Below are 20,775 nucleotides of genomic sequence, written 5' to 3'. Positions count from 1 at the left end.
TTCTACCATACTAAAGGATTTTGAAAAATGTGGAAATCATAAGATAGTTTAACATTGAAGATTGCGTGTAGCTAAGTGATAAAGGCTCATGAGTGCACCTGACCAGTGCTCGCTGAGCGCCTCCTACGTTCGAGACAGGGTGCTAGTGTGGATGAAAAAGAGGTGGAGAGACTCCAGTTCTTGCCCTCGGGAAGCTCCCATCTTACCTATGAAACTCGGTACCTTCCTGAGCAATATTCTATAAATGCCACCTGAAAGATTATTACAGCAATTTTCAACACCGAAAAGGAAATCTAAATTCCTTTCTTGAGAATGGGCTCCTTTAGGTAAACTACTATCAACTACCCATTCTAATTCTACTCCATCAAGCGAAACTGAAACGTTGGTCTTCTCTTCCACTGTTTCCTGCTTCCCTGCGCAGCTCATGGCCAGAGCCCTCCTCTGGTCTCTGACCCTTGGAGTCAAGGTTCGTTCTTGTTATCACACCCACTGCTTACATAAGTTTAGAGTCAAGGTGCTTCCTCTAGCAAACAAAGCTTCTGTCTGAAGCCTAGTGGCCATCACTTGATCTTAGTCACTGATTTTGTTTTACTACCTTGATCTCTCTGGTCATTATCCACAGATAGCTCCAAAGGGGCCATGTTTCCCAGTGGTTATGGCTATAAGGTCAAGAAATAGATTGCCTTCGTTCAATCCTGGCCTGGACAGTTAGTATCTATGATACTGGGCAAGTTACTCCATCTCCTTGCGCCTGAGTTTCCCTATATGTGAAGTAGGGATACTGTCTCTTGCCTCAAAGGACCATTTTGAGGATGAAATAAGAAATATATGTAAAGTGCATTAACTGGCCTATAGTGAGAGAGACAGAGAGAGAGGGAAAAAGAGGGAGAGACAGACAGACTATGGTGTTGCTATCTTGGTGTATTGGTTCTGGGTCTTAGCTCAGCTAAATCGCCAATCTCAGTAAGAATGGCCTTTATCTTCATCTTCTTTATGTTTTGTGTTCCTTTAAAAGTCCAATGATTTTTACGACTCTGCCCATGGGAATCATTGTGCACAACAACCAACTTCCCATAAATGATTTCATCTTCTAGGCCTTACAGAGCATAGATCAACTCACTGTGGCATAGAAGGCTGGAAACAAGCCCTCCTTATGTAACACATTCACCTTTGGGATAACTTAGCTTTGTTCTTTATCGATAACACTGATGTTGAGGCACACAATGCATACTGTTAAGTACTGAGGGCTTGGGAGCCAGACTGTCAAGATAAAGGCCAGATATTTGTTACTTTCTGGTATAACTGTATATCAAACTGACAATAGGACCTTCTTCACAGCTTTGTTATATTGCCTAAATGAGATAGTCCATGTCAAGTGTTATCATTTCATAGAGTATGGCACTGGGAAAGCCATTAACCAAAATGTTAGTATTATAAAAACCCATTTTGTTTTCACATTTAGTGAGCTTTGCTGCCCAGTAATTAGGAATTGGGTTGAGTAATTACTATTTTTTTGAAGATTTTTTTATTTTGAGGGGAGGGGGCAGTGAGAAAGGGAGAGAGAAAGAATCCCAAACAGGTTCTGCACTGTCAGCACAGAGGCCAACGTGGGACTTGAACCCATGAACCATGAGGTTATGTTATGACCTGAGCTGAAGTCAAGAATTGGTGCTTAACTGACTGAGCCACCAAAGTGTCCCTGGGTTGAGTAATTATTGATTCCCAAGTGAAGGGCAACACATGTATTCTTCTGAACAAGTGTTCCATTCACTCTTAATATGAAATTGTGAAAGACTGGACACAAAGTGACCATTTTAGTCTCCAGGCAGGTTAGAAAATGGACTTTATAGGTGACACCCTACAAAACCACCTGAAATGTATGGGATTCATCCCTAATCATTGGATTTGTAAAGTAGAATGAATTAGTAAAAACCAGTGCATTACCAAGCCAAAATAGCCAGTTTTACTCTACTAGCCATTTACGTTCTCTGGTCAAATTTCCTATTTCAAGGATAAAACATCTAATGAAGGAAATTATGTACATGTGGACAAGCAAGGTGGACGTGCTAATAAAAAGACACTCATAAAAAAGAAAACCACATATTGAGATACTCTGTACATCTAGATAACTTACAGCTTAACACTCAAAGTTTTCTGGTGAATCCACAAACAACCCTAAATATATGTTTTCTTTGATACCCCTTATCAGCCTATTCAAGGAGAGAATGCCCAGTTTTGCTCTTTTGTTACCTACTAGTAACCAGTTTATCTCTAGAGCTATAAACAATGTGCACTATTCCCATCCTGTCTACAAATTTTTCCTCTTCTCTCCTTTTTCCTATATTCTTTGCATTAATTTTGTTCTTTCTTTTTTTTTTTTTTATTTATTTATTTTTGGGACAGAGAGAGACAGAGCATGAACGGGGGAGGGGCAGAGAGAGAGGGAGACACAGAATCGGAAACAGGCTCCAGGCTCTGAGCCATCGGCCCAGAGCCCGATGCGGGGCTCGAACTCACGGACCGCGAGATTGTGACCTGGCTGAAGTTGGACGCTTAACCGACTGCGCCACCCAGGCGCCCCTAATTTTGTTCTTTCAATCAGCCTGCTTGTTTACTTCCTAATGTGAGTTAATTTTCATACAAAATTTCTCACCATCATGCAACACGTTAAGTAAATACCTCTGAGTTTCTTTAACAGTTATTCTTTAATAGGGCAAGTACAATTTTGGGATAATGGACAAGTGTGCCTCTGGGTTTGGAGGGTCATTATCTTTCACTGCAGTTTTCTTTTTTTCCCTAAGTCTTATGATATATACAGTTTAGTGAGTTTAAATACTTAGGTTAGAGAGAGAGATAGACTGTGTTCAACCTGTGGGACCTAGAAAATGAACTTAAACATTTTTTAATGTCACAGATATTAAATTCAATGAGCAATAAAAGAAAAAGATCGTATCTGATAAAATCACACCTGTAGATAATCAATGAATACAACATATCTAAAGCTTTTCATTCAAAGGAAGAGGAGGGCTTGTCCTTTAGGTATACCTAAGATGAGAAAAGTGAAATTTCCTGGATTTAGGCAGTGATCAAGCACTTAGTCTGGTGATTCCAATGTCACTCCAATTAGGAATGACTTTCCTTGCACATTGCCCTTTTCAGGGCACTCCTGACATCTGCATTTCTCAGGCTGTAGATCAGTGGGTTCAGCATAGGGTTGAAAAGGCTGTAAAACAAGGAAAGGATCTTCTGCTGCTCCTCAGGGTGGCGGGATTTGGGGGCCATGTACATGACAATGGCGCTTCCAAAGAAGAGCCCCACCACGCAGAGGTGGGAGGAGCAGGTGGAGAAGGCCTTTCTGCGGCCCTCCCCGGACTGGATCCTCAGGATGGCGAACAGGATGCGCGTGTAGGACACCAGCACCAGGCAGAGGGGCCCGACTAAGATAAACACACAGGCAACAAAGATGACAACTTGGTTGAGCCAGGTGTCAGCACAGGCCAGCTTGAGGACAGACAGGATCTCACAGAAGAAGTGGTTGATTTCATGAGGCCCGCAGAAGGGCAGCCTCAGGATGAGAACCACATGGACCAGGGCCAGCAGGGAGCCACATGCCCAGGAAGTCACCACCAGGATGATGCAGCCTGTCCAGTTCATGATGACAGAATATCGGAGCGGGTGGCAGATGGCCACATACCGATCATAGGACATCACCACCAGGAGAAGACATTCTGTTAGAGCAAAAGTCAAGAAAAGAAAGGTCTGCGTCATGCAGCCAGCAAAGGAGATGGGCTGGTCTGGCTTCATGAGGTTTACCAGCATCTGGGGCACCGTGTTGCAGGCATAGGCTATGTCAACGATGGCCAGGTGGGAGAGGAAGAAGTACATGGGGGTGTGCAGTCTGGAGTCCAGCCAGATGAGCCCCAGGATGAGCCCATTCCCCAGCAGGGTGAAGGCATAGAACAGGGAGAAGAGCCCAAAAAGGATTATGTGAATCCTTGGACCAAGACAAAATCCCAGTAGGATGAATTCTGTAACCATTGTTCGATTTTTCTCCATTTTACTATTAAAGAGAGAACCAGATAGCTGTATGACACAATTATTTTAAAACAACTCTTTTTTATTATTCATAAATTTTTGGTATGTACAAAATTATTAAGAAACAACTTTAAGAAGTCACTGAATTAAGGAAGAAAGGAAGGAAGGGAGGGAGGAAGGAAGGAAGAAAGGGAGGAAGGGAGGAAGGGAGGAAGGAAAGTAGGAAGGCAGGCAGGCTCACCTATTTAAACAAATTTAACTGTCTTTAAGCTAAATTCTTAATCTGACATCTAATTTTACAGAAGAGGAATATGTTATGTGATTACCCACATGGAGCCTTTGACACTGTGATGGAATTAGGAAATATCAAACCATATTACAAAGAAAATAATCATGAAATCTGGATTGTTTCAGAGCTACATATGTAAAAATATGTAAGAGAAATTCTAGATAATAGAAGTAAGAGGAGCTTTAAATGAGAATGGTCTCTGGAAAAGAAAATAATTTCACTTACTTCAGCTGAAATCATGATTGAGTTCTATCAGTATCTAAATCCCATGTTCGTGGACTGGAAGAATTAATATTGTTAAAATGTCCATAGTTGTCAAAGCCATCTATTCAATACAATTCCTGTCAAGAATTCAATGACACTTTTATGGAAGTAGAAAAAAATTCTGAAATTTTAAGAAAGCATAAAAGACCTCGAATAGTCAAAGTAATCCTGAGAAAGAAGAAAGCAGGAGTCATCACCCTTCTTGATTTCAAGCTATATATGAAAGCTATAATAATCAAAACAGTGTGATACTGGCATAAAAACAGACATACAGACCAACGAAAAAGAATCAAGAGCCCCAAAATAAACTCATATAAATAATATTTGACACAGGAGCCAAAGGAGAAAAGACACTGTCTTCAATAAATGGTCCTGGAATCATTGGATATTCACATGTAAAAGAATGAAACTAGACTCCTACCTCACACTACTCACAAAAATTAACTCAAAATGGATGAAAGACCTAAATATAAAATGAAAAACCTTAAAACTCCTAGAAGCAAACAGGAAAAAGGCTTCCTGACATGGGTTTTGGCAATGATTTTTTAAATATAATACCTAGGGGAGCCTGGGTAGCTCAGATGGTTAAGCATCTGACTTTGATTCAAGTCATGATCTTATGGTTCGTGGGTTCAAGCCCGCATCGAGCTCTGTGCAGACAGCTCAGAGCCTGAATCCTGCTTCAGATTCTGGGTCTCCCTCCCTCTCTGCCTCTCCCCTGCTCATACTCTGTTTCGCTCTGTCAAAAATACACACACACACACACACACACACACACACACACACACACACACACCTAACACCTAAAGCACAAGCAACAAAATAAAAAAATAAACAAGTGGAATTATATCAAACTAAAAAGCTTCTGCATAACAAAAGAAATGATTAACAAAACCAAAAAAAGACAATCTATGAAAAGGGAAAAAATATTTGCAAACTATATATTTGATAAGGGGTTAATATCCAAAATATATGAAGGACTGATGCAAATCAACAGCAAAAACAACAGGGGCACCTGGGTGGCTCAGTCCATTAAGTGTCTGACTTTGACTCAGGTCATGATCTCACAGTTTATAAGTTCGAGCCCTGCATTGGGCTCTGTGCTGACAGCTGAGAGCCTGGAACCTGCTTCTGATTCTGTGTCTCCCTCTCTCTCTGCCCCTCCCCCACTTGCGCTCGCTCTCTCTCAGAAATAAATTTAAAAACATTAAAAAAATTTAGGCAACAACAACACATGAAAAAAACCTCCCAAATAACCAAATCAAAATGGACAAAGAACCTGAATAGACATTTTTTTTCAAAGATGACACACAGCCAATAAGAGCATGACAAGATGTTCAATATCATTAATCATAAGGGAAATGCAAATCAAGCCCATAATAAAATAGCTCTTCACTGCTGTTAGAATGGCTATCATCCAATAGACAAGGGTTAACAAATGCTGGAGGAAAGGGAGCCCTTGTGCGCTGTTGGTAGGAATGTAAATTGGTGCATCCTCTAAAGAAAATAATATGGAAGTTCCTTAAAAACTTAAAAATTGTATTTGCATATCACCCAGCAATTCCACTTCTGGGAACATATCCAAAAGAGCACACCATGTGGGAGAGATGTTTGTGCCCCGTATTCATTGCAGCATTACCTATAATAGTCAAGGCACAGAAACAACCTAAGTGACCATTGATGGATAAATGCATAAAGAAGTTTTGGTATACATATATGTTGGAATATTATTCAGTCATAGAAAAGAAAGAAATCCTGCCTTTTGTGACAACATGAGATCATTGTGCTAAGTGAAATCAAACAGACAGAGAAAGAAAATATGGTATGTTCTTACCTATACGTGGGATCTAAAACAAATAAACAAATGAAACCAAACTTATAGAGGGAAAAAACCTGATCTGTGATTACCTGAGGAGGGGGGTGGGTGGAGAGGGAATTGGCGGAAGGTGGTCAAAACATCTTTTGATCAAATTGATCAAAAGATCAATTTCCAGTTCTAAGATAAATAGGTACTGGGGATGTCAGCTATAATATCATGACTATAGTTAACAATTATGTATGATATATTTGAACGTTTTTTTAAATTTTAATGTCTATTTTTGAGGGGGGGAGTAGGGGAGGGGCAGAGAGAGAGAGAGAGAGAGAGACAGACAGACAGACAGAATCCGAAGCAGGCTTTAGGCTCTGAGCTGTCAGCACAGTGCCCAATGTGGAGCTTGAACCCACAAGCCGTGAGATCATTATCTGAGTCCAAGTCAGATGCCCAACCGACTGAGCCACCCAGGTACCCCTGTATTTGAACTTTAAGAGAATTAACTCTAAGAATTCCCATCACAAAATAGAAAACCTCTTTTCTTTTTCTATACACATATGCATATATATATATATATATATATATATTTCTATATACATACATATATATCTATAGGTATATATATACACATATATATCTACAGGTGTGTATATATATATATACATATATATCTATAGGTGTGTGTATATATATATATAGGTATATATATATATATAGGTATCTATCTGAGATGATAAATGTTAACTAGACTTACTGTGGTAACCATTTCACAATATTTTTAAGTCAAATCCTTATGCCTATATACTTTAAACTTATATAGTGTTGTATGTCAATTTTTTTTAATATTTATTTTTGAGAGGAGTAGGGAAAGGCAGAGAAAGAGGAAGGGAGACAGAAGATCCGAAGCGGCTCTATGCTGACAGCAGAGAACCTGATTAGGGGCTCAAGTTCATAAACCGTGAGATCACGATCTGAGCTGAAGCTGGACTCTCAGCAGAGTAAGCCACCCGGGTGCCCCTGTCAATTTTATCTCAGGAAAATTGGGGGAAAAAATTTAAAGGTCATAACCTAGAATGAATAGAAAGAGGAAATATACTCATCTTGCTGTTAATTCAATCCTTCATATTTGTAACATGTATTATAACTGAAATCCAAAACATAAGAAACTACTATTTACATTAACAAACAGTGGCTGACCACAGCACCATGAGTTAAAATATACTTTATAAGTAGCTAATAGGAACAAATTATTGACCAATGGTAATTCAGTTTGTCTACTGAAAAATGGGCACATCAACAAATTAGTGATAAAATACTTAGTCTATGAATTTTATCCTAGACTTGGTAAACAAGAGAATATCAGGAAATATATGACTGGAGAGTTTTGGGAACCTCCAAAAGTTTAGTCAAGGTGCTTTGATACAACCTCAGGGAGGCAGGGCAGGAGGATGTGACAGTGAACCCACATGTAGTTGCTTGTGTGGGCTACCTGTCTGGAGACAGACTGTGGGAAAAATAAAGGAGATGATCCATATGGAGCATAGACACAAAGTCTATGAGAGAGGCAGAACTTGTGCGTCTTTAAAGTTTTATTCTTTTTTAAGAGAGAGACAGAGACAGCACAGGTGGGGGAGGGGCAGAGAGAAGTAGAGAGAGAATCCCAAGCAGGCTCCACACTGTCAGTGCAGAGCCCAATGGGGGGCGTCAAACCATGAAGCCATGAATTCTTGAGCTGAGTTGAAACCAAGAGTTGGATGCTCAACTGACTGAGCCACCCAGGCGCCCCTGTCTGTGCATCTTTAATGGCCTTCAGGGACAATAAGCCTGACCATGTCATACCTATATGACATGCATTAGTTTTACAAAATCAAATGAAATGCAAACAGATTAAATTTCTTATGGGCTGGTACATTAACTTACATAGGCATAGCATATGCCTAGCGAGGTACATTAACTTACATAGGTACAATTTCAGAATTTCAAAAAGGATAAATTGTCTGGTTAATGAATAATCAGGTAAATCTAAAACTTCTAAAGTAAATACCTAAGAAGGAAATAATTTCATATATAATCATCAGAACTTGATGGGACCTATGCTTTATTTATTTTATATATATATACATATATATGTATATGTATATGTATATGTGTGTGTGTGTATATATATATATACACACATATATATATATGTGTGTATATATATATATATAATTTATTGTCAAATTAGCTAACATAGAGTGTATACAGTGTGCTCTTGGTTTGGGGGGTAAATTCCTGTGATTCATCACTTACATAAAACACCCAGTACTCAACCCAGCAAGTGCCCTCCTCAATGCCCATCACCCATTTCCCCTATCCCCTGCCCCCCCATCAACCCTCGTTTTTTCCTCTGTATTTAAGAGTCTCTTATGGTTTGCCTCCTCTCTGTTTGAACTTGAGTTTCTGAGTGAAAACATATGATTTCTTTCTCTGACTTATTTTACTTAGCATAATACCTTCCAGGTCCATCCACGTTGTTGCAAATGTCAGGATTTCATTTTTTCTCATTGCCAAGTAGTATTCCATTGTATATATAAACCACATCTTCTTTATCTATTCATCAGTTGATGGACATTTGGGCTCTTTCCATAATTTGACTATTGTTGAAAGTGCTGCTATAAACATTGGGGTACAAGTGCCCCTATGCATCAGTACTCCTGTATCCCTTGGATAAATTCCTCGTAGCTCTATCGCTGGGTCATAAGGTAGCTATGTTTTAAACAGTAAATCTTGAAGAGTGATGAGCTGGCAAGTTCTCCTCTAAAGTAGTGGGCACGAGGAAGGCAGAATTCCTAAAATCACCACCTATTGTTAATCCTTGACTGAGAGGAAGCGTAGGACTACTCACCTGCAAGTAGCAAGGGAAGACTGAAAACTGATTCATCTTATTTGCTTATGTAGTTACAAGCCAAGACTTTGCCGAGTGGTCTTCTGGGGGTAAGGGCTGATAGGATAAGTGAGTTTTCTGGATATAAGAACTATTGTGGACCGTAAAGAACTAGGTGTCAGTTCTGTGTAATCATAGCCTATTGGAAAATCTGTTAAAGGCTAATAGTTGATCATACTCATGAGTGCCCCCTATGTGCTGGGCACTGTGGAAGCACATAGTAAAAGCAGGAGGATGGTGCTGAGCTTTGTGAAGAGTTTCTCGTACAAAGGTGCTTCAGAAGAAAGCAGTGATAAATAAAAAGATACACATTAAACACAAAAATCCTATAAAAAGAAATGATTGACTATCTCGTCCTTCTCCCACCTCACACACCAGCACCTAACACCATGGTCCCCTTTCTATACTTTTCCCATCCCCACTGCACAGACTTATCTTCCAAGCTATGAAAAATCTAACACTTACACATATTTATTGAATACATTCTAGCTGTCCTTAATGCTAAGCTTAAGATAAGCATATGACATAGATTTAGTACCCACTGTACCTGTGTTGACAATAAGTAAATGCATATTTTATACAATAACCAACATGTTAATTTTCTTGACATAACACCATTCTGTAATATACCCTCCTGTAATTTTCTTTGACTAAGATTATTCCATATGTTCTGTTTAAATGCATGACACAGAAATTTCTTACTCCTTCTGTTAGTGCTATCTTTTCTAAGTAAATGTCTATCACGTGGATATTTCTCCACCAATGAAGCAAATTAACCAAACTCGAAACCCAAAACACCTTTATATAATTTGTCTATAAAATGTGCATCTAATATCCCCCTGAAACTATTCATATAGAATGTGAACGATGAGCATATATGTTTAACATTAATAAAGAGTATTTACTTCTCTAACATTTAAAATAAAGATTGTCAGAAACAGAGTGATAGTCCACAGAGTGTAGATGCTACCCCATGTCTAAGAGGAATTAATGATAAAGTAAAATAAGGTGGCCCGGTTAGCTCCCACGTTTGGACTCAGGGACCCCAGAAGGGAAAAATACCTCAAGGTTGGGCAGGATCGTGCTTTCTGGGAGCGCCTGTGGGAGCTGCAGAACCCTCACTCCTGTTCCTGACTGCAAAGGTGGCAGAATCCTCAGAAAAGGCGCTTTTATTCTCCTATGGCCCCAGCCTAGTTGGTAGCGTTTAAGGGCTCCCTGGAGGGGTGGGCTGCGAGATACTGTGCATGCCCACTCCACTGGGAAGGGGACAAAGCAGTTCCCTAGTTCTGCTCTCATCCCCAGCAGGACACACGATCAGGAAACACAACCAGCCACAGAGCACACCTCTGAGACAACACCGGTCATTACGGCCCCGGAAAACTTGGCATTATTTGGATTTCGTGAATCCCAGCACTGCCCTAATTCCCAAACCATCAGGTCGTTCAGGGGAACCTAGAAGGAAGCAGAACGAGTGTGACATTGAAGAAGCTCCTGGCATTCACCTCTGTATTTCAGCTTCTCCCCACTGTACTCTGGGCCACCTTGTGTAGCAGCAGAGGGGGGGAAGGAAGGACCCTGAAAAATCAGCTGGTTCCAAGCAACAGCTCAAGATGTGGAGATGGCGTAGAGAGCAGGTTATGGAGGCAGGGAGCAGACCGGGGAGTCTGAGGAGAAACACGGAGTCCCATGGGGCTTATTAGAACATGCCTGAGGAGGGGTTTTCTAGAACACAAACCACTCAAATAGGTCAGCCTTGGCAATAGTCTCTAATCTCGATTCTGAGGTGAGGAGATTCTAGGGGTCCAGTCCCTCAGGCCAGGGGGAGAGAACCCTCTGGAAGGCATCTTCCCCTTGAAGCTTCCTACCTCTTCTGGGTTGGGAGAGAATTTCCTACCTGTGATGATGTCATGTTTATTTGCATCCTACTGTTTTCCTATACTGGATGTGAGGGACTCAAAATGTTATCTGAGAAATCTCTTATCAATCAAGCATGAGATTCACAAACTAATTAGTTCATTACAGTGTGATTCCTGGCTTCCTGGGGTTATCCCATAAACTTAGGGAAAACTGGTTACAATTATCAAGTTTCTTTTCTTTTTATGTTTCAGGTGGCTTGTAGAAAAATGTGGATATCTGGAAACTGATGTTTAAAAGAAAAAAAGTAGCGGCACACTGAAGTTGTGAAAATAATAGGGTTTTTCTCATTCAGCACTGTATGACTATCAGTTATAAAAAGTAGGAACTTTGAACTAAGACAACAAGGAAATTAAATATAAATTTTTATGATACCAAACAAACTTTAACTTTGGGAAATGCATCATCTCAAAAGTACATGTTCTCTAGTACATATCAAGGTAACAGTGTTTTAACTTATGGACAGCTTCTAAAAGTGGTCAGAGTAGGGGCATCTGGCTGGCTCAGTCCATAGAACATGCAACTCTCAATCTCGGGATCATGAGTTCAAGCCCATGTTGGATGTAGAGCTTACTTTAAACAAAAAGTGGTCAGGGGTTCCTGGGTTGCTCATTGGTTTAAGCACCCAAATCTTGATTTCAGCTCAGGTCACAATCTCACCATTCATGACTTCAAGCCCCAGGTACTGTTGACAACACAGGGCCTGTTTGGGATTGGGATTCTCTGTCTTCCTTTATCTCTGTCTCTTCCCTGCTCACATTTGCATGTTCATCCTCTGTCTCAAAAATAAACAAACATTAAAAAAATGAAAATAAGAAATTTTAAAAAGTGGTCAGAGTAAAACATAAACATATGTAAAACATAAATGTTTACAAAGGAAAATAACACATAGCATAATTAACTTTTAATTGTAAGAAATATATTCTTTTTTTAAAAAAATATATTCTTTTTTACATTATCTGTTAGCATCAGACATTTTCTAACCACCAATCTTATGGTTATCCCAAGGTCCACCAGAATTTGGACATCATTTCCATTTGGAAGTAGAATAAAAATCAATACGTTGATAATTTAAACACTTCCCAAAGTAAATTGTCTCAATAATCGGTTTGAAAAATGTTGGCTTTTTAATGTTTACTTATTTATATATAGAGAGAGTGTGTGTGCATGCAAGCAGGGAAGGGGCAGAGAGAGAGGGAGAGAGGGGGAATCTTAAGCAGGGACACCGGGCTCGAACTCATGAATCGTGAGATCATGCCCTGAGTCAAAACCAAGAGTAGGACACTTAATTGACTGAGCCACAGGTGCCCTAACAAAATGTTGGCTTTTAATTGATGAACTAAGTATCTGAGTCAGGGATGAACATATCTTCAGAAAGTCATAACATATATAATTAATGGAAAATAGCAATTGCTATTATCAATGTTTCACTTGGAATCTTGAAAACTGGGAAAATAAAGAGGCAGAATTTGTTAGTTCATTGAGCACAGCCCAAGGTATAGAAACTTCAGTTGTAGACATCTAGGTTCATGATAAGAATAAATTGTGATCTATTGGGAGGAATTTTTCTACAGTTTTGAAGAAGTACCTTTCAGCATTATTCAAATCCATCTGTTCTGATTCTAGGCTCTTTGAGCCATATATTACTGTTTATTCATTTCTTGGATTTTTGAAAAGAGAACTGGGTTATTTTGGATAATGGGTATAGGTACTCCTTTCCCTGGGAAGAAACATCCTTCACTATAAAGGTTGAAATTGCATCTGGGTTAATCATAATTATCTTGTGAGTTTTGTGAGAGTCATTAAGTTGACAATTCTGATCAATTCCAGATTAACTGACAGAAAACTAGTTTCCAGACCTTCCAAACTGATGACCAGGACTTAGGCCTCCAAAGTTTTTTCAAGAGAAGTTGAATTGAGTTTCTTTTTTTCCCTTTTTCTGGGATCCATTGAGCCACTGACGACTGTCCATGTGTTCCGTAGTGCCCATAAATTCCCAATGAAGAAGCCTCACACAAGATAAACCCTGAGGCTAAAATTGTGGTTCTATAGCCTGATCATCAGGATTTCCATAGAAAAAGGTTAACCAAGAAAGATTAGTATGCTTATTATTAAGGACTAAACATTAACCCCATAAGCAAGAACATTTGAAATGATAGTTGTTCAATAATATAAAACACTTTGAAGTAACTAAGTAGTTTCTTTTAATCCCCCATATTCCTAACTGTTCAGTAGAGTTTAACTCCACTAAAGCTTGATAGAACTTATTTCTTCAATTTACTTCAGGGTGTAATTTACAATCAAAACATTCCTATAACTGTGCCTAAAAGACTTTACTTATCTTCAAGTTCAATGGCTTTTCAAGTACCTGAGCCTTAACTATATCCCAAAATACAATTTAAAAATTACAATTTGTAAAAGGTATTAATTTACTGAATACACCTTAAAAAACATGTTATTTTCTTCTATCAGTAGAAAAAGAACTAATAAAATTGTAAAATGTAAAAGTAATAAAAGCATCAAAATTTTGCCTATGTATTTAGCCACCATAGAATTTAGAGTTTTGTTTCTGTTTTGTTTTGTTTTGTTTTTTTTACTTTCATGAGGAGGAAATCTTTGCAACTGCATAAAAACCTCACTTAACCCTTTTTATTTTGAGATTACAGTAATGTACATGGCATTCCATATAGAGAATGAGGAAATTCCTGTTTGTAAGGCTATCATTTGAAATTTATTTCAAGAATAGCCAGTGAATAATAAATCATGCACTTTCCCTATTTTGTTTACTTTTTAATCTTCAAAGGATCAACTAGCCCTTTGGACATTCTATCTTTTATTCATATCCTTTTTATCCATCATTCATCGTGTACCTTTCCTATAAACATTCTCTTACAGAACATCTCCCATATCTCTATTTTCTAAAAACAACAATGGAGGAATCTTGTTAAAGCTTCTACATTGTGTAAGTAGTGGCTTTTGCAAATCCTCCTAGATTTCTGTGAGAAACTTGGTTTTATCTTTAAATTTGTTTTTAATTTTTTTAAGTTTATTTATTTTGAGAGAGAGAGAGAGAGAGAGCACAAGTAGGGGAAGGGGCAGAAAGAGAGGGAGAGACTCTCAAGCAGGCTCCACACTGTAAGTGCAGAGCTTGACATGGGGCTCAAACCCACGAACCACGAGATCATGACCTGAGCCGAAATCAAGAGTCAGAAGCTCAACTCACTGAGCCACACAGGCACCCTGGTTTTATCTTTAAAATCAAGGAGAGAAAAAATAGACTTAGTATACTGGGTAAGCAGTGGAATGCATAGTTTTTTTTATCTCAGATTTAGAAGATTGTGAAATTGAATGAGGTCATTCCATGAGATGTATCTGTAAATGCTGACCCAAGATGAAGCAGAGGGTTGGATTCATTACCTCCAGATGATCCAGCACTGAAAAGGAGAAACAGTTACCCTCACTTTCTTTACCCAAAGAAAGCACACATTCTCACAGGCTCATCTAGGATATTGCGCTTAGGTCCTCTTTAGAGGCTCACCTTGCAGGAAAAAAATCATTTTGCTCTAGAAGGTGGTTATAGGAAATATTCACAATGAGTCAATCCAGATCAAGATTTCCTGGTCCTGGAAACCGCTAATAAGTGTTACAAAAAATTGTTTATGTGATCAAATAAGTTTGGAAAATATTGGCTAAAAACTGGAATAAAAATCTTCTTTACTGCAGATATTCTTACAGTTTTCACAATGATAATATGAATTGTGAGCTCTAAAGTAAGGCATCTAATACGCAATAATTTTCAAACTTACTTGACCATAGAGTTTATGTTAAAGCCCTCTTGAGGAGCTGATGTTTTGAGAAAAACACTTTGAGAGGCATGAGGCTAGACCATAGCTTGAGAAAGATGTTATAAAGAGTATTGTTCTAGATCTGCAGCTTCCAAATCTTGGCTCATGGACCAGCTGCATTACAATTAGCTATTGATAATGTTTTTTAAGTTTATTTATTTTGAGAGAGAGAGAGAGAGAAAGCAGGGGAGGGGCAGAGAGAGAGGGAGAGAGAGAATCCCAAGCAGACTCCACATTGTCAGTGCAGAGCCTGACATGGGGCTCAATGTCAGGAACCTTGAGATCGTGACCTAAGCTGAAATCAAGAGTCAGACGCTTAACCAACTGAGCTACCCAGGTGTCTCGACAATATATCAAGATATAGATCTCTAAGACATATCCCACATCCACTGAATCAGTGATCTAAGTGGTGGCTCAGAAGACTGACTGTATTTTTAATAAGGGTCTCAGATAATTCTCATGCTACAGTTGGAAACTCTTGAGATAGTATCTTCCTAGGTCACTATCAACCTGATGCCATAATATTTTCATAGGCTCTCTTCATTCCAGGGACTCTTTAAAAAAAAAATATATATATGTATATGTATATGTATATGTAATATGATATATATATACATGTATATATATGTATATATACATATGTATATATATTTTTAAAATACATAAATATATATATACATATATATACATACACACACACACACACACACACACACACACATATACGAGAGATGGAGAGGACAAGCCAGGAAGGGGCAGAGAGAGAGGGTGAGAGAAATCCCAAGCGGGCTCTGTGCTGTCAGCACAATGTGGGGCTTGAACTCATGAACTGTGAGTTCATGATCTGAGCTGAAACCAAGAGTCAGATGCTTAACTGACTGAGCCACCCAGGTGTGCCCCCAGCACTCTCTTTAAGGCATTCTTCACTTCTGAGTTCCTAAGACTATAGATCAGGGGGTTGAGCATGGGATTGAAAAGGCTGTGAAACAGGAGGAGGTATTTCTTCTGCTCCTTGGGGTTCCCATATCTGGGCCCAACATACATTATAATGGCCGTGCCATAAAAGAGTCCAACCACACAGAGATGGGATGAGCAGGTAGAGAAGGCTTTTCTTTGACCTTCCCCAGACTGGATCCTGAGGATGGCACAGAGGATGCACATATATGAGATTACAATCGAGGAGAAGGGTCCCACTAGTACGGAAATTGCTCCAGCCAATACCACAATCTCATTGATGTGTGTATCTGCACAGACAAGTTTGAGAACAGCCATGATTTCACAGAAAAAGTGATTGATTTTCTGGGATCTACAGAAGGGTAAGGGTAGAAGTAACATGAGATGAATCAAAGACAGAAGGACTCCAAAGGTCCAGGAAGTCACCACCAGCATGATGCAGACTCTCCAGCTCATGATGACAGGATATCGGAGCGGGTGGCAGATGGCCACATACGGATCATAGGACATCACCACCAGGAGAAGACATTCTGTGACAGCAAAAGTCAAAAAGAGAAAGGTCTGTGTCATGCAGCCAGCAAAGGAGATGGGTTGGTCTGGCTTCAGGAGGTTTACCAGCATCTGGGGCACTGTGTTGCAGGCATAGGCTATGTCAACGATGGCCAGGTGGGAGAGGAAGAAGTACATGGGGGTGTGCAGTCTGGAGTCCAGCCAGATGAGTCCCAGGATGAGCCCATTCCCCAGCAGGGTAAAGGCGTAGAACAGGGAGAAGATACCAAAGAGAAGCATCTGAATCCTCAGAGCAAGGGGAAATCCCAATAGGGTAAACTCTGTGATAGAGGTCATATTGGCTCCCATATCCCTATGATGGAATAGAGTTAATGTATATGACTTAAGAGAAATCATTCGAAATAAATTTATGTTGTTTGAAACCTTTTTTTAGGACAGAAAGTTATTCAGAAACACTTTCAGTACATTTTTATGTATTTTAATGAATGTTTAAAGACTTTAGTAGCCCTGAAATAAATTTAAAAATAGATACACACACACACACACACACACACACACACACACACACACACACGTTTCCTTTGTTGTTAATGTTATTAGCAGAGTCTAAATTTTCAAAATAAATACATTGTCACCTGTCAGATACACAGTTTTTGTTTCATTCAGTGAGCTACCCCATATTCTTCAAATAAATTCTGCTTTTCTTTGCCAAAGTCCTTAAACAGCAGTATGTCTAATCTCGAGTTGGAAGGGCTCATTAAGAATAACAATATACTAGGGTTAGCTATACCATCAGCCAGATTCACCATTAGCCATTAACCTCTCACCTGCTTGTCTAAACACACTTTTGGGGGGGTGGGCAGAGGGAGAAAGAGAGAGAGACTCTTAAGCAGGCTCCACACCCAGAGCAGAGCCCAACTTGGGGCTCGATCTCACAACCATGAGATCATGACCTGACTGGAAATCAAGAGTCAGATGCTTAACCGACTGAGCCATCCAGGTGCCCATAAACACATTTTCCACTCCTACATCTACTCTCACCTCTATAGCTAGTATCTCACCAACTCTCTTCTTGATCAAGTGCAAATACTTATTTTCAGCCTAAAATACCACTTTTCTTACTTAGTTTTCCACAATATTTAGATGAACGTATATGTGAATGACTGAATAGCTTTATACTATCATTTATTTAAATATAAGAACAGAATCAAAACTTTGTCACATCTCAACTCAATGTGGCCAAACACTCTAATAATACCAATTTTAGACACTGTCTCTGCAGGGGACTGACAATAACTCCTAGACTTCTGTAAAGGATACTGCAGAAGGGGTCTCTGAAGTCCTTGAGAGATTGAACTAAATCTTCTTTCTATATGACTTCACAATTAAAGTGTAAGTACATTTTTTTTCAACCATGTGACTACAGGTAGCCGGTGCCAACTACGAACCAGGAAGAGCATGTCCCTTGATCTTGGACTATGAGTCAGAACTGTGAGAAATAAATTACTGTTATTTATAAGCTAAAAATAAAAAATAAAAAATAAAATGTAACTGCAAACATGACATTACCCTTCTCTCTTAAACTTTATTCCCAACTTTTACGTAAGATCATCTTGTCTTGGAGGCAATCAGGATGAACAATAAATCCTAATTTAAATGGCTATAAAACTATAAACTTACTTAAAAATGACCCCATGTGCACTGAAACTCTCTTATAACCACTCCAATAAGAAGTGTCATGTCCAGGATGTTGAAAATAATTTCAAGTATTTACTGATTTCCTGTAACGCACCTGCCATTGTTCTTTGGGTAGAGGTATCATGATAGGAAATCGGGCTTCATACTATCGCACATAATAAATAGATAAGCATTTGCACACTTATTCAATAACCCTGGATAGTCTTTCTTATATATTTAGATATTTGACTTCCCTGTATGAGTGACACATTAAATCTAGCTTTTAAATAGAGAAGTGCTGGGATTTTTGTTTAATATTAAATCTTTACCAGAAAGTCACTTGTACATACTTACCTCCTTATCTCGGAAAGAGCTACCAGTCAAAAGCAGCCATTAGTACATTGATTGTATTAACATAATGATATATTAAGCATATATTTTACTCGGAATATCCTATTATTTAAACTATCAGTGAGCAAAATTTGAGACTTAGTAACAATGTACTTTTGCATGATATTAAATTGTGATAGCAAAAGCTAACAGGCAATGAAAATGATGCTAAAATATATTTGCCCAGAACTTACGAAAGCAATTAGGAAACCTGCATGTCTAGAGATGACTGTTGTATAAAGATCCCAATACATCTTCACGCAGAAAAGGCAAACATATCTAGGGTGGCTGAATTTACTGATGGTACTAGAAGCCTTGTTGCTCATCTGAGAACTGTCAAGGAAGGATTTTGGCTCTTCAAGTTGCCTTTAAGAAAAGGCTTTATTAATTTATCATCTCCACAGGGCACCTTCCCAATTGCCATGAGACTCTGTGTGGGATACGAGACAGGTCTCCCTACAGACACATGAAGAACCGAACCACTGTTATCCTCCTGAGAGGGGAGAGGAATGGCAGTCCCTGTCTCTTTCTGTCTTTCAAGAAGCCAGAGAGACAGTGAAATCTTTAGAAGTTAAGATAAAAACAAGTAGTACCTTTCTAGCTAAAATAATACACACTAATATCAAGTCGTACTCTGGCACCACATGAACATTACAGCTACCCAAATACACGAATGTGTTATAGTTCAGTGAATTTTTATGTTGTTCCACGTCCTAAACATTCAGGAGGCCCTTGGGAGATTCAAAGATCCATGCCTGGTTATTCTTTGGTAGTGAAATAGAAACATGACATTAATTTCTACAGCCTTATTTCTTCAGGGTGGTCTAGTTCTCCAACCATCCTGAAGGTAGTAGGAAAATGAACCTGAATTCAAATGTCTTAATCATGACATCATTTTAAATAGCAGCTGCATCCTTGATCATAGATCTAGAGTGTGTGGGCATCTATGCTGGGAATCCATGGTAGCCATGCCCTGCTACTTGTTGATCTGCCTGGAGGGGCTGAGAAAAGTTCATTTTAGGACATTTTTCCTTTCTGATAACATCTGGTCCTGTCCTTCTGGGAAAGAGTTCTGTAAAAGCAGGAGGCCAATTCCTATCCTCCCTACTCTTATGGATGCAGCTAAATATATGTAATCTACCTACCAGTGTAGGCATATACCTATCACAGTATATTCTTCAGGATGTTATCGACAATGCTGTGCCCCAAATCTTTGTGTCAGGTCACAATTTCTATCAGGTCTACAATTTCTGAGTAATACGATATGAGCTGGGAGCAGTGAATCCCTTGGTCATCTGCTGTGAAGCAGGTCTAATGGACTAAGGTGATATTCTGTTGGCAAGCATATCAAAAGTCAGATTTTCTAATAGCCCTCCAATCGAGGTACTGACCAAGGTACTACAGCAAGAAAGGGAAATTCATGGTTGTATGTCATCTGCAATCATGATAAATCATTGCTCCATATAGGATAGAAGGAATTAGCGTGCTCATAATGGATGTACTGGTCTCTTTAAGGGGAAGGCACCATATTGAGGGCCCAGCATTGGTCTCTGATGCTGATGGAACATGTAGTCAGCTGAGGAGAGCAGCAGAGTAGAGCCTCCTTGGTGTGGGGCAGCCTATGCTGGTGGATTCACGCAAAGCCTCCTTCTCTATTGCCATGGCTACTGCATTTGTGTGCTCTCTGTGCATTCACTGGGGTGGCCAAAAACAAAGTTGGCTGACATTCTGATAGAATCATCTTGTACCTGGTTGTTGAATGTTGGTCTTTTAAAAAGCAACAAGTGCACTTCTAATTTATCTACAAACTACCCAGAAGCTATTTGCAAGCCATAATCTGTTAGAACTGCATCCTGGACAGTCTTCGGGAACTGGGTCAACTAATTATTTTCATCATTTTGCTTCATACACAGTATTAGAAAAACAAGGCATTATGTAAATTTAGAGGAAACGTGTGGCTAGCAGCTAAATCCAGTCCCTTGTATTTTATTATTTTTCTTTAGATACTCTGCTTTGCAGATGCAATTTTTCATGGTGTCTTCCTTGGATGTCCCTTTCAGCTCTTTCTGAGCATCCCGCTTAGCCTTGCCTTTGAGGTCCAACATTTCAGGCCATTCTGTATTTATGTCACACACAGTCATTTGCTTGTTAGGCATTA

General features: G+C 39.2%; 2 protein-coding genes across 2 annotated transcripts; both read right to left on the bottom strand.

The window, feature by feature from the left end:
- Positions 1–3,123: 3,123 nt before the first annotated feature.
- Positions 3,124–4,056, bottom strand: LOC123607708 (olfactory receptor 2A1/2A42-like). Its single transcript, XM_045497118.1, has one exon. It carries the CDS (start codon positions 4,054–4,056, stop codon positions 3,124–3,126), a length of 933 nt encoding a protein of 310 aa, XP_045353074.1.
- Positions 4,057–10,344: 6,288 nt separating this feature from the next.
- On the bottom strand, positions 10,345–16,898 carry LOC123607302 (olfactory receptor 13-like). Its single transcript, XM_045496416.1, has 3 exons — positions 15,966–16,898; positions 10,672–10,779; positions 10,345–10,461 (listed from the first exon to the last, which is right to left on the bottom strand). Exons 1-3 carry the CDS (start codon positions 16,896–16,898, stop codon positions 10,345–10,347), a joined length of 1,158 nt encoding a protein of 385 aa, XP_045352372.1.
- Between the last annotated feature and the right edge of the window lie 3,877 nt (positions 16,899–20,775).

The sequence above is a fragment of the Leopardus geoffroyi genome, chromosome A2 (assembly GCF_018350155.1).
Source record: "Leopardus geoffroyi isolate Oge1 chromosome A2, O.geoffroyi_Oge1_pat1.0, whole genome shotgun sequence".
NCBI classification, from domain to species: Eukaryota; Metazoa; Chordata; class Mammalia; order Carnivora; family Felidae; genus Leopardus; species Leopardus geoffroyi.
Note: the sequence above shows the minus strand (reverse complement) of the source record. Positions and strands in the feature narration are given on the sequence as shown.

Bases quoted from the DNA above. Each gene is read 5' to 3' on its own strand.
- LOC123607708 (XM_045497118.1), bottom strand. From the start codon at position 4,056: ATGGAGAAAAATCGAACAATGGTTACAGAATTCATCCTACTGGGATTT.
- LOC123607302 (XM_045496416.1), bottom strand. From the start codon at position 16,898: ATGGGAGCCAATATGACCTCTATCACAGAGTTTACCCTATTGGGATTT. The intron at 10,780-15,965 runs GTCAGTTAAGCA...GCTTCCTTCTAG, and splicing joins GGGCACACCTGGGTGGCTCA to GTTCCCCTGAACGACCTGAT. The intron at 10,462-10,671 runs GTGTGCTCTGTG...CCACCTTTGCAG, and splicing joins TGACCGGTGTTGTCTCAGAG to TCAGGAACAGGAGTGAGGGT.